The sequence below is a fragment of the Lucilia cuprina genome, chromosome 5, assembly GCF_022045245.1.
Source record: "Lucilia cuprina isolate Lc7/37 chromosome 5, ASM2204524v1, whole genome shotgun sequence".
Taxonomy (NCBI): domain Eukaryota; kingdom Metazoa; phylum Arthropoda; class Insecta; order Diptera; family Calliphoridae; genus Lucilia; species Lucilia cuprina.
The window spans coordinates 25,925,393-25,940,572 of record NC_060953.1 but is presented as its reverse complement, the minus strand read 5'-3'; the positions used below and the strand labels follow the sequence as shown (position 1 = coordinate 25,940,572).

At 28.2% G+C, this 15,180-nt stretch overlaps 1 protein-coding gene across 1 annotated transcript in view; it reads left to right on the top strand.

Moving 5' to 3' along the window:
• Positions 1–14,939, top strand: part of LOC111688550 (probable small nuclear ribonucleoprotein Sm D1) — a 50,374-nt gene extending 35,435 nt beyond the window's left edge. Inside the window, exon 3 of the mRNA XM_046951031.1 lies at positions 14,510–14,939. Within this exon, the coding sequence (XP_046806987.1) occupies positions 14,510–14,870 (361 nt within the window). The 3' untranslated portion in view covers positions 14,871–14,939. The remainder of the gene's footprint in view (positions 1–14,509) is intronic.
• Positions 14,940–15,180: the final 241 nt, after the last annotated feature.

Sequence of the window (15,180 nt, the reverse complement as noted above, 5' to 3'; positions counted from 1 at the left end):
AGATTTCATTAAAATATGCGTAGCTTCTGAGGTTACACCTATTTATATGCCGAATTTTATGTAAATCGGTTTAGTTGTTATGTAGTGAAAGAGTAAAGAGTCTCATATATAATTATTATATACATATTATACGTTTTGAAAATGTAATGTTTCGTACTGTTCATTCCACGACATTCATTATAATAGTTTTTATGAAAATCGGACCAGTAGTTTTTTGTATGCCTGAACGTAAATTTGGTTTAATAATTGTTTTACAAAAAGTTGGTGTAAAAAGGGGCATGGCGTCCAATGCAGATCCTGAGGTCAGACCTATTGGTATATCAAATTTCATGTAAATCGGTTCAGTAGTTTTATGTAAGTCTCGAATGGAAATTTTGTTTGACAATTATATAGAAAAAAGTGAGAATAAGAAGAATCGTGACGTCAAATCATGATTTTATATAGCATATTGTTTTATATAGCATATTTTCAATCACTGTTACGGAACTCAGGACACTTTCAAATTAGTTGTTTTAATTTTTCCACGTGCAGTAAGAACTGTTCAGTTTAAATTTGGTCACACCTTACTTTGAATTGTAATGGCCCTGGTGTAAAGAGGCAAAAGGCTTCGGGCATTTTGTTAACTACAAAAATACGTGCCATTAAACATACAAAATTTCAAGCAGTTTTCTTGCTATTTAAAAATTACAGGCAATTGAAGAAACTCTGAAACGATTATGAGAAATTCTGGACGAAATCCTGAAAAATTTGGGCTCATTGCAAGATTTCAAAATTCTTAAAAACAAAATTACTCTCCTAGGAAAATATGAAGAGTCCTTAAATTTTGACAGAGAAAACAAAACAACTTTTAATTTGACAAACAATTTTGAGTTGTTCCTTAAAGAGTAAAACCACCGTTTTTGTCTCATCATTGTTTCTCTAATACATACAATTATACAAAAGTATGTTTAAAAATAGTATTTTTATTCATTAGCTTTTATGCATCCACACTTAAGTGTTGGCTGGATTTAGACACCACTTATTAAATCCGGAGAAATAAAGGTCAAATATCGTTAGATATACAAAAAACATACCCTAGTAATTTTACTTATTAAAATATCCAAATCTTCCTCCAATTAAAAAAATTTCCGAATTTGTTAATAGTAAATGGAAAATGTGTGCTGGAGTTATTCAAAATCATTATCATAATTTTCTAAAAGTATAAAAAGATATCGAAAGATGAATTCATCCAAATTTTATATGAACAATTCTTTATATGCATCATTTGAGAAGTCTACCTATTTATATAAGATTTGGAAAAGTACTGTCTTTCGGAACACTATAATGAGTAGTCAAATACATATCTTCATGGTTTTTAGATGCTGCATTTAAAAAATAGCAACCGAATTTATATCAAGATAATTTTTTCATGGAATGTTTAACTGATCACAGATTTTTATTGTTATCTCGATTTAACAATAAATTTATATTTTAGATTTTTGATATAAAACTCGATTTGTATGGAAAATATTAGTGATTACGCATTTTTATTGTTTTCTCGAACTGAGAAATTTTAAGGGGAGATGAGAATGATTTTCTAGATAGACTTAAGTGTTACATAAGGAACCACAGCCGATTTAAATTCGAATTTTTGTGAAAATGTAATATGAATATATCATTTACCCTATTTTAGGGTCGTAGGAAACTACATCCGATTCTGATTTAAAATACTTATTTTCTGATACACAGCAGATTACCGGTTTCGAAATTAAAATTGTTTTCCGGTGGAAAATATAAGTGACGGGAGTCTTATATATGGATCTACAACAATATAATTTTGATAAAAAATGTTAATATGCTATTTTCTCGATTGTAGTTAACTACATCCGATTCTGTTTTCAAATAGTTATGTTTTGAGGATATACAGCCGATTACAGGTTTTGAAATAAAAATAGTTTTCCGGTGGAAAATATAAGTGATGGGAGTATTATATACGGGTCAACAACCGATTTTACGCTTTAGATGAAAATCGATTTTTGATAATAAATTAAATTGATTATAGATTTTTATTTTACGTAATCGTAAAGTTAGTTAAACATTATAGAGTTTTCAAATTAAAATAAATTTTTGATTTAAAATTTAACTAAATATTTATTCTCATATAATATAAGAAGTATATATCATGATCTTTAGCATTATAAATGTAACAAAAAGTAGACAAAAAAAGTCATTGCATTTCATTAAGTCACAACATTCCTGAAATTAGTGGTAAAGGTGTATTTTTTATACTCAATGTGTTAAACATTCTCTTCCTCAAACAAACCTAACCTTCCACGATAGAACTATTGTCATGCTAAATTTCATGAAGCATAAAATCCAGATCAAAAATCTGATTCCAAAAATACATTGTATGTTGCCAAATTTCTTGAAAATCGGTTCATATTTTTTATATTTAGCCTAGAAATTTGGTGTTATAGCTGGTATTCTAAAAGTTAATATAAAAATATGCGTAGCATTCAATCAATATAATATAGAGTAACCTTTAACATCTGAGGTTACACCTATTAATATGCCGAATTTTATGTAAATCGGTTTAGTAGTTATGTAGTGAAAGAGTAAAAAGAGTCTCATATATATTTATTATTAAATATATATTATACGTTTTGAAGATGTAATGTTTCGTACTGTTCACTCCACAACATTCATTATAATAGTTTTTATGAAAATCGGATCAGTAGTTTTTTGTATGCCTGAACGTAAATTTGGTTTAATAATTGTTTTACAAAAAGTTGGTGTAAAAAGGGACAGGCGTCCAATCCAGACCCTGAGGTCAGAACTATTGGTATATCAAATTTCATGTAAATCGGTTCAGTAGTTTTCTATAAGTCTCGAATGAAAATTTTTTATGATAATTATATAGAAAAAAGTGAGAATAAGAAGAATCGTGACGTCAAATCATGGTTTTATATAGCATATTGTTCCACTTTAGAATAGAACTATTAGTGTTCTAAATTTCATGTAAATCGGTTCAATAGTTTGTCCGTGAAAGCGTAACAAACAGACGTTCTCTTTCATATAATTATAGGATAATATATAGGTAAGGATAATTTTATAAAAAGTGGGCGTAGAAAGGGGCGTGGCATCGGATCACTATCTCATATATAACCTGTAGTTCTTTCCAAGCTTATAACTATCGGTATGTAAAATTTAGGGTAAATCGGCTTAGTAGTTTTTGGAGATTGTGATTAGAAAATTGGTGTAAAAATAGTTTTGCAAAAAGTGGGCGTAAAAAATGTGCAGAGTTGTCGCTCAGAATTCGTTACGAAATCTGATGTAAATTCCTAGGGATATTCTGAAGGAATTTTCGAAAAATCTAATTAAAGTCGGACAAATGTCTGTTACCATACCTGGCATTCTTTCGACATTTCGTACGGAAGTCTGACAAATATAAGAAAGTCTGATAAATATCTGATAAAATAACAGACAGTTCGTACAAAAGTCTGATCAAGTATAAGAAAATGGCCTGACTAATCCGATCAACGTCTGATGAAAACTATTTTCATAAATATATAATTTATTTTAATTTTATTAATTTTAATAAAAAATTATAAGCTTCCATTATTCATGACTTCTTAAGGGGTATAAATAAATAATAGAAACCTAAAGATTATTTTTAATATTAATAAAACAGTAATACTTACGTATTATATACGAAAATAGAGTTCATTGTACATATCTTTAAAATTATAAAGTTAAACCAGAAAAAAATAATGTAATTTTGTGCTAATTTTTGTGTATTGACAAAGATTAAATAAATTTAAACAATAATAAAATTAAATTTCCTTTTAAAGTACGGTTGACGAATTTCAAAATATAAACAGGTTTGTGCATGATGTTTATAAAAAACAAAATTTCTTTCAGATAATGTGCAGAGTTGTCGCAAAGTTTTCGTAAAAAAAGAGAATAAAATGACTGGTCAAAAAATATCAGAAAATGTGCAGACTATTCTTTTAAATTTTTAAAGGAAATTTATATTATTTGCTTAATTGTCTGATGAAATTACAAAAACAATTCTGTTCAGATTATATGCTGATTTATCGGATATTCGAAAGCCATTTTATATTTTACTTCAGAAAATGTGCAGAAAAATGTTCTTTTATGTCTAAAGAATAATATAAGAATAAAAAAAAAAAAAACAATTTATCCTTCGCCAATGTGCAGATTAGTCTCATAATCGTCGTTACACTAAAACACTTTAGAAAATGTACAGAAAAGTCTAAAAAAAAATTCTGACATCAGACATGTCTGAAAAAAATGTTTACTGGGGTATTATTAAGTTCATTCAAAAAAATACTTTTATCGATACAGCAATTAAGATTACAAAAATATTAGTACTTTTTGGACTTGAACAAGTCCACATACACATGAAACTGGAGATCGTATATAGTAAATCTGCGTTCTCAGTTTTTAATTTTCTGATCTTTTCTCCTTTTTAAGGAAATCAAAATTTTAAATATGTATAAAATTTCTCTTAATATTTATATACATATTTTTATTAATTAATGTTTGTCAAATAAAAGAAGACCAGAAATGGAAACAATATTTTTTTTTTTAATTTTTCAGGACAACAAATTTCAAGGAAAATCCTTTAAACATTTTTTCTTTCATATCCCAGATAATTTTTCGTATTAATTTTAAAAAAGCGTTGAGTCTATTAAAAGTTAATTTATTTATCAGCATATATTGTATATAAAAAGTTAAATATCTTATGTAACATCAAGCATCTAGTAGTTTTAAATTGACACGTCAAAATTCTTATAAATAGTTGTTAATAAGTGGTATTTTTAAAAAGTATAATGGAATGTCCTAATAAAACAAGTTTTGTTTTTGCTATTCTAAAATTAATAAATAATAACCGACATTGTTGGATGATGACCTGAAAATAGTTGCCATTTTAATGGGTTTAAAAAAAGGGTTTACCAAACACCAATTTTTTGTGTTTTTGGGAAGGTCGGTGCAAAGATCTTCATTACGCCGACCACAAATGGCAGCCTCATAAGCTTGGACAGGATAGCATTGAGAACATTTCGCTCGTGCCGTCATCAAAAATAATACTTCCACCGATACACATTAAATTGTCAACTCGACGTTGACAGTGCTGCTATGGTGCGCTTGAAATTTTTTTCCGAAATTAAGCGAAGCAAACATTGACGCCGGTAGATTCGATTGCTAAATACTATATGAATGCTAAATACTTATATTATTGTATTGCCCTAAGTAATATTTTATACTTTAAGGTGTTTTTAATGGACCCCAACTAAAAAAATTTTTAAATTGCAAGGAATTTCCAAACCAAAATAGTTGGAGAGAGTTTAGATGCCATAATAGAAAATATCTTAGGTAATAGAAAATCTGTAAACTACGAAGAAATTGTCCGCAATCTCGTTCACAACTTCGGTGAAATGGGTGTGAATATGTCACTGAAAATACACTTCTTAGATAGGCGCCTAGAATAGCCATTTAGAACATAAATGGCTATTCAGCGAAAATTTAGAACAAATGACAATTCAATTGTACCGAATACTAATTACTAATTACAAGATTACTTTACAGTGTAAGATAATACAGTTCATTCATTATAATTCAATTTATCTAAAACACAAATAACCTTATAGTAATCAATTAATACAAAAATTCAATATAATATAAAATTCATTTTAATAAAATTAATAAAATAAAAAAATAATAAATATTGTCCAAGATTGGACACCTAGCAATTATAGAAAATCGCATTAGAGGAAAGAGCACTAGTCGCTTGCTCGCTAAATACTGTAGGTCGATAAGTCGAGATTCACATACCCCATACAAGCGGCAGAGTAAACGTATTCATTTTTCTCCATAATATATTTTTATATTTCTTTTTTCTTTTATATCTTTATTTAGTACTAGCTAATACCAGATGTGCTTCGCTACTTCAATCGGAATTAAATATATAATAATCCAAAAAATTATTTATTTATTTACTAAATTGTAAAATTTTTATTAAAGGTTCATTATAATTTCTCTTGATGACAATATATTTCATTTAAATTCTAAAATAATACATTCCGCCCTTTTTCCTCCAAAATGTTCAGATGAATATTGAAGTAATTTAAGGAGTGAGATCGAAAAATTCTTAACATACATATATGTTTATAAAAAAGAAACCATTAAACTTACAGCTTTATTTTTTTTTTTTTATTTGATTCAAATTATTATTACAATTTACAAAAAAAATATTTTTATAGTTTTAATCACTAGTGATGAAATTTTGAACCCTTTTCGGAAACCCTTCCATTAACGTTTTTATACTTTTGGACACCTTTTTTGTACTCTTCAATTCTCTTTTAACAAGAGCCCAATATGTCTCCACTGGCCTTAGCTCCGGGCAGTTTGGAGGATTTGCCTCTCTTGGAACAAATACCACATTATTGTTCTTGTACCACTCAAGGGCTTGTTTACCATAGTGACAGGATGCCAAGTCAGGCCAAAAATAAGTGGACACATTATGAAGTCTTATGAATGGAAGCAGCCTTTTTTGTAAACATTCCTTGATGTAAATTTCGGTGTTTATAGAGCCCGTTGTAACAAATGATTGGCTTCTTTTGCCGCAACTGCATATTGCTTGCCATACCAAGAACTTTCTGGGTAATTTTGTCTGCTTTTGGGTCCTAAACTTTTCTTCAACATTCCCTCGAGCATCAGCAACATAAAACTATTGACCTGGAAGTTGCGAAAAATCTGCCAGAACATACGTTTCGTCATTCATTATGCAGCAAGAATATTTTTTTATAAAACTTGACTTCAATTTCCGTGCTCTGTTTTTGGTCTCTAAATTTTTAGCAGCGTTCCTGTCAGGAACTTTTTGAGCCTTGTATGTTTTTAAACCTGCATTAGCTTTAACTTTTCGTACCAAATAGTCCGAGCACTGAGCTAACCGAGCTGCTTTCCTACCGGATGTGTTGGGAGCTCTTTTGAAAATGCGTTCTATTTTTTTGGCTTTAGAAACATCATGTGGACCATTCCTTCTACCTGAACCAGGTTTTCTATCAACTGACAAGTTCTCCCGGTACTGTTTAATAACATTGGAAACAGTTTGACGGCAGACCTTTGTGTGCTTGGCCAACTTTTTGTAAGACCAAGTTGGGTTTAGTTGAAAATATTTAATAATTTCAGTACGCACTTTTTTCTGGTCACTCATTTTAATCAGATTAACAAAAAAATTAATATAATTGACATTACACATAATAACTGACATGTTTTTCAAAGGTAACTTGATCAAAAAAAAAAACAAATAATACTTTGGTTGAAAAATGTAATGAAAAACGTGTGTTAAGAATTTTTCGATCTCACTCCTTATCCAAAATTTTATGAATTTAGTTCTATATTTTCCTAAATAAACAATATTTTGTATTTTATTCATATAGGAGATGTCAAGTCCCCATTAAAAGTACGCTCGTTATACTCTAAACGTGTTGATGAATGTCAAAATTCTTCAAGTAAAATTTAAGATTCTAGCTCTAATAGATTATCAGATATACGAATTTTTCTATTTTATTTATATGGGGCTGCAAGGCCCTTAGATGAAAGTCCGCTCTTTTTTCTTAAAAATGTTCAGATGAATATAAAAGTTCTTCCTGCAAATTTTAAGAATTTTGTTGTATTAGTTTCCCAGATAAACGAACTTTAGTGTTTAATTAATATGGGTGGTACCGCTCCCCTCATGGTTAGTCCGCCAATTTATTACCCAACATTTTTATATGGATTTAAAAGCTATTCGTGCAAAATTTTAATATTCTAACTGTATTAGTTTCCAAGATAAATTAATTTTTGGATTTAATTTTTATCTCAAATAATCATATTGCCACTAAAGTGTCTCCGACAAAATCTGTGGACTCTAACTGTTATATTATTTCAAGATAAACAATTTTTTTATTTAATTAATATGGGAGGTGCCACGCCCCTTAACGCTAGTCCGCCTACTTTGTATTCTAAATAATCATATTCACACTAAAGTGGCTCCGACAAAATTTGAGGACCCTAACTGTTTTATTATCTAAAATATACGAATTTTATATTTTCTTAATGTGGACGTTGCACCTTGCCCACTTGAAATTTCAAAATAAAAAGTAGCCTATTACCTATTCCAGACATATAGAAATACGCTTTGAAAATTTCAAGAAAATCGGTTCAGCCGTTAAGTAGTCTATAACGTTCAAACATACGAACATATAAACATACAAACAAACTCATATTCATTTTTATATACATGGATTTAGTATAGCTTAAATATTTTTTTATTATATAAATTTAATTTTTTTATAATAAATGTTCCTGCTGTTACTAATTGGGAATTTGTTAGAATTATACTAATACCCCATTTACACATGACCGAAATCTACTAGATTTCATTTAAAATCTCTTTATAAATCTATACCGTTTATACTTACTATTTTTGACATTCAGGAAGATTTCATTTTTGCTAATATTTCTTTATTTAATTGTGTTTAATTGAAAAATTAGAAGAAGAACAAGTAAGAGTGCTATATTCGGCTGTGCCGAATCTATATACCCTTCACCATAGTGTATTTTAAACATCTTTTATAAATTTTAAATTTTTTCCCGACTACATTATTATTACATCAAAAGCTAAACAAAAAGAACAACAACAACGCTAAACGAATTAAAAAAATACACAAGGCATCTAAAGCAACAGACATCTAAACATACATAACGAAAAACACAGAAAAACAAAAATAACAACGCAATGACGCCAACAGCATCCAAACATACAAAAAAAATACACAGCTGAATAAAACCAAATACATCCACACATGTGTACATCTTTTTCTAATATACAGTGTTGTTGTTGTCTTTTAACAAAACATGAAAAAATTATGACATCTTTTTTTGCTCATATCTCCGTTATTTACCGACCGATTTTGCTGATTTTAAATAGCGATCTTCTCGAAAGCATGTCTAATAGAATTATTGAAGATTCGGATCTCGCCGATATTTGGGGTCCTCTAAAAACTGATTTCAACAGACAGACATACATGGCTTAATCGATTCCGCTATCTATAATGATCCAGAATATATATACTTTATAGGGTCGGAAAATTATATTATAGAAATTACAAACGGAATGACAAACTTATATATACCCTTCTCATGAAGGTGATGGGTATAAAAACGATATTTATTAAAATTTTATTTTTAATAAAAAAATTTATATTTAAATATAACATTACCTTTTATTTTAAAGAAACTTTTCATTTATAAAAATTTTGTTGACATTTTATTTTTTGTTTCTTTTATTTTTCTCTTTTTTCTTGTAATATTATTTAGGAAAAAATAAATAAATTCGAAATTCTCAAGGATATAAAAAGATTCATTTTTAAAGGACATTTTTTACAACTTTTCGTCCTGAAAAGTAATAATAAATTGTGTCTATTTCTGGAAAATGATCTCTATCATTTTTTATTCACATAAAGTAAAATTAATGAGCGGAACTATTTAATTAAGAATTTAGCAAGATTAAATAAAACTTTTTTTTGCTTGATCCAGAAAATCTAAATAAAGAACTAAAAGTCGTGCTAATGATATAGTGGAAATGAAAGGTCATGATCAAATCTTTGCGTGTATCGCGATGTTTTAAATGTTATTACAACTTTTTTGGTTAAAATTTTTTTTCGCGGATCATTTGTTTTCATTTTCCTTAGCTATGTTACTTAAGGTATTTTCAGCGTACAATACCGAGTATTAATACTTGTCAAAAATGTTTGTAGACAATTTTCTAGTCTAAAAATAATTTGTAATTTGATTTTTAAAAATATTACTGATTTTATGGCATACGGTCGGTATTCATAAATTTTTAAAAACAACTCAAAAACTTTTTATTTTCTTACGTATTCGGTGTGTATTTTATAAATACTATAAAAAATAAACAAAAAGTGTAATATACATTAAAAATAAGGGCAAAAAGTGCATAAACGAGTAAAAATTGGATAAAAATATTACAAATATTATAGTGTAAACATAAAATGTATTTTTCGGATAGATTTTTTGAAAATACTAATTATTTTCATAATATTTTCAATTTGAAGTGTGTTAATACTCAGTATTGTAGTCTGAAAATACCTTTAAGAATATCAATTAGATTCATACTAATAAATATATTTTGATTGCTATTATTGAATAAATTAGCAGTAAATTCTTATTTAATAATTTATCTCAGAATTCCGAGTTATTAGCACAGCATCTGTTTATATACATATATAAGTTTTTCATTCCGTTTGTAATTTCTGTAATATAATTTTCCGATCCTATAAAGTATATATATTCTGGATTCTTATAGATATCGGAGTCGTTTAAGCCATGTCCGTCTGTCTGTTTGTTGTTTTTAGACGACCGCAGATATCGGAGAGGTCCGAATGTTCAATAAATAAATAAAATCAGGAAAATCGGCCCATAAATAACGGAGATATGAGCAAAAATCCGAGACAACCTCGGAAAATTTCATCAAAAATTTACATTTTTTATTCATGCTCAAACTGAAATTGCAAGAAACAAAAAACAAGGTAAAGCGAGAGCAGCACTAGTGTGTTGTTGTTGGCTAGAAACATGAAATAAGGTATGTGGATCTTTGCTTAAGTTAGAAGCCATAAAAAGGAACCTTTTGGTATTTTTTTTTTTTTCGTTTTTCAAAAAGTACTTTTTGAGTTTTCTATAATAATGAATGCACAAACATGAAATTAAGTATGTAGAGCCTGTATTAGACGAGAACACATTAAAGGCGATTTTTTCTATAATATTGAACCTAGAAACAAGAAATTAAGTATGTAGAGTCTTAATTAGGTGAGAAACTTTTTGGTTTTTTTATCCTAGAAATATGATTTTTTTGGAATTTTTCACAATATTGAATCTAGAAACATGAAAATTATCATGTGAGCCCGAGTTAAGTTATGTAAAATAGGGCTTTTTGGTACTGACTGTTTTTTTACCACAGTGTGGTGAAGGGTATATAAGATTCGGCACAGCCGAATATAGAACTCTTACTTGTTTAATTTCAAATTGGATTAGAAGTTGCAATTTCACTTTCAATTTGAAATTTAATTCTGTGAACTTAATTTACTCCCACCAAATTCCATAAAAATCGTTTATTTAATGTAAATTTAACAAGTGCTTTAACTAAGAAGTTCATATAAAAATATTAACAGAGGGACGGACAAGATTTTTTCGCCCCAAAAAGTGATTTTATGTTAATCAGTGCACCAAAAGGTGAGTGAGGATCCATTATTTACGGTGTAAGATTAAATAGTATACATAAAATAATATTATGGTGTTATTATGGTTTAAACCAATATAATTTGAAACACATAGGACTTTTTGCTTAATTCTAAACCAATAGAGGTACAAATTGTAATAATAAAAGAAATTTCAAAAAATTTCACATAGTATTCAAAACAGAAACGACATTTTAACTTCAAAAGCAAAGTTTTTGAGTTAAAATATTTTTTATATATGCCTCTTGCATCCCACTCTTAAAGGAAATGGTCTAAACATCCTTTTGGGTAAAAAACTTGACACGAAATTAAAAGCCCTATATCTAGGAAAGTGGTTAGAGCCCTCAAATCTCAGAAAATATAACTATAATATTTTGGAAAAAACGGATTTTCATCAGGGGATATAAATTAAATAATAAAATTGTATATCTGAGAAATTATAGAGAAAAATGGACAGACTTTCAATGGGGGATTGGTCCCTTTCATATTTATATCTGGAAGAATATTCAAAATAGTTATGTTGCTTTTTTTTTATTTATGTAGCAAACCACTCTGGGAATTTTGGTTTTATTTACGTATGAATAAAGTTTTTATTATGTTTTTATTTTATTATTTCGGTATCATCCACCTTTATCTCAGTAATTTTTACGTTTTTTTTTTTTTTTGTATTTATTACAAGTGTTTTGTGTTTTTAAAAGTCCCCACAATTTCCTGCATGTATATTTACATCTCATTTTAACCATTGGATTCACGATACATTCAAAATTAATAGTTCGTATACGTAAATATGTCCCTTTTTTGGCTGTTTATTATATTTTGTTCGTTATGTAATTTTTCATGAAAAATAAAGTAAAAATAAATAAAATCCAATATTTTATGTGAATTATTTGAATTTAAACATACAAAATGTGTTGTTCAATAATACCAAGTTTTCGGTACTACGAAAGAACCTGACACTATATAATTGGTACTAGTGGACGTCCACTGTTTATATATTTTTTAATATTTTAATTGTGGAACTTTTTTAAAATAGGTGTGGGACGTATTGGACTGCCGGATTTATATTTCGATTTGTCAGCTATTACAGCTGTTACTATTTATAAGACTACAAACTCTTGATATGCGAAAATATATAACCGATTATGGCGATAAAAAAATAAATATTAATCACTAGAGTCCAACCGAACTCCAAATTTCGTTCGGTACCGAACACCGAACCCAAACTTCGGTAAATTTGAAAGTTCGACCGAACCCGAACTTTGTTCGGTTTTCAAAGCTCGGTGAACTCATTTATGATTGAAAAGTAACAATTTATAACATTTAAAACCAAAATATGAACATCCGGAAGATTTATTGAAGGAGGGTCTTTAATTTGCAATTGGGTCAATTATCAACAAATTCCGAATTCCAGAGAGTGATAAATTTCTAATAACAAACCATTTATGTGAAATGCATATATCTTAATACTTTTATTTTAGGGTTTTAAAATATTTATTGACAATGATATAATTCTTTATAAGAGCACGCAGAGAAAAACATGGTTGTGGTTAAAAATATGATTGTAGTCTAAACATTTATAGTCGTTGTAACAATTTTAAAATATCATATTATGATTAAATACCGTCAAAATATTTCATCATGATATTTTTGTATTTATCATAATATTGTTATACATGATCATATTATGATTCAAGGTGATCAAGGTATCGAAATCAAAATGAATTTTATCGAATTAGTAAAGTTACAGTTTCTAAAAAAATAAAAAAATATATGTATATAATATGTATATGTGTATATGGACATTTCCATCGTAACGGTCGTACGTTTTAAAGCGATGAAAAATATATACATACATATATATTTTTTAAAAATTCTTGTATTTTTATATAGGGCTTTAAAAGCTGTATAACTGGTCGGAAGAAGAAATTGAAAGATCTTAAATATTAGTAGTTAAGATATTAGTAGTTAAAGTGCGTGACGTAATGTGACAGAAATAGAAGTTGCTTATTTCTTTTTTGACAAAAATGTAAAAATCTGCGAGTTTTCTTAAAAATATCATTTGTTGAAATTCTGTGCTTTTTCTTCCACTTATCAACTAAATATCACAACTTTTTAAATAACAATATTTCACAATTCGAAGGTTGCACTTGAAAAAATTTATGTAATGTGACGTGACAGACTTTGAAATTCTATAAAATATAACCGCGCTTAGAATTATTTTTTTTTTTCTTTTAAATTGAGTTCTATATACTAAACTTGCCAACTAAAAAGTTATCGGGATAAATCCTGTTTCAACGTGACGAACATGACATTTAAAAGTCTATTAAAGAAAGCCGAAAATTTGCCTTTAAGGATCTTTATCTTTTTATATTTGTATATTTTAAGATAACTATTATTTCAACAAATGTTTTCCGATAAAAGTCCATTTAAATATTAGCCTTTAAAATAATAAAACTATTAAAAACAAATGCTACTAAAGGTGCAAAAATATGCCTGAAATATTATTGTAACTTTTAATTCCGATTTCTCATCATAGTGGTTAAGAAAAGTTTTGGTGTCTTTAATTTAATAAAATTTTAATCTTTTTCTATAATAGAAGTTGAAATTTTATTTTTGATGACTTTTAGTTTTTGAGCCACGGTGGACTTTTCGGTGGAAATGTCCATATACTTACCACAATTCTCAAATTTCACTTTGCCGATTTATATGAAATTTTGCTTCATAAAAAATTTAAGTATAATTTTATAAAAATACTAGAATTTTTAAGCCTGTTATGAACCTTAGTCATTTTCTAAAGCGAACCTTTGGCCATGTTCAAACGTAAACCAATTTTGTCAATTTTTAATACAAATCAAACTCCAACAATAGTTCTTTTAAGAGACTGACAGTCTGACTGACATACATGTCTAGATCGTTTGAGAATAAGAACCTAGAAAATTTCAATGTTACAAATGAGATCAAAAATTTATAGTCGAAACTAGGTAAATAAACATTTTATAAAAAGCTCGGCGTTCGGTGTTCGGTCAAAATTTCGCCGAACACCGTACGTTAGCCGAACCTCACTTTTTACCGAACTCCGAATCCGTACCCGAACGTTCGGACACTATTAATCACTTTTGAATTCAGTAAATCATTTTAATCAAAATATTCACCAAAAACTTTATTATATTTTTTAATATAGCGAAATTATCTAATTTCTTTTTTAGATTTTTAATGAAATTAAGCCATGAGACGGTCACCATCGAATTAAAAAATGGCACTCAAGTGCACGGTACAATTACTGGAGTTGATGTTGCTATGAATACCCATTTAAAATCCGTGAAAATGACGATAAAAAATAGAGATCCAGTTCAACTTGAAACTCTAAGTATTAGAGGAAATAATATAAGATATTTTATTTTGCCTGATAGTCTTCCTCTTGAAACGCTACTTATTGATGATACTCCAAAATCCAAATCAAAGAAAAAAGAAAATAACCGTGCTGGCAATAGAGGTCGTGGCAGAGGATCTCGCGGTAGAGGAGGAACTCGTGGGAGAGGAAGAGGTAGAGCTACAAACAGGCGTTAAATATTATTTATCTTTTTAAATAATATTCTGGAATAGTTTTATAATATAAACACTTGGCTATTAAATAAACTTTTTTTCTTGTATTTTATTCTTGTTAGGTGAAGGATTAGGAATTAAATTAAAATTAATCCTCCAAAGTTGTTTTGAGTACTCAGTTAGTTATTTTTGTTTGGCAGTATATAGTGACCCAACTTTAAAAATCGATATCAAGACGTTTTTGTTGTATTTTTTACCCAAGAAGAAGTTTAGACCATTTCCTTTAAGAGTACGATGCAAGAGGCATATATAAAAAATATTTTAACTCAAAAAC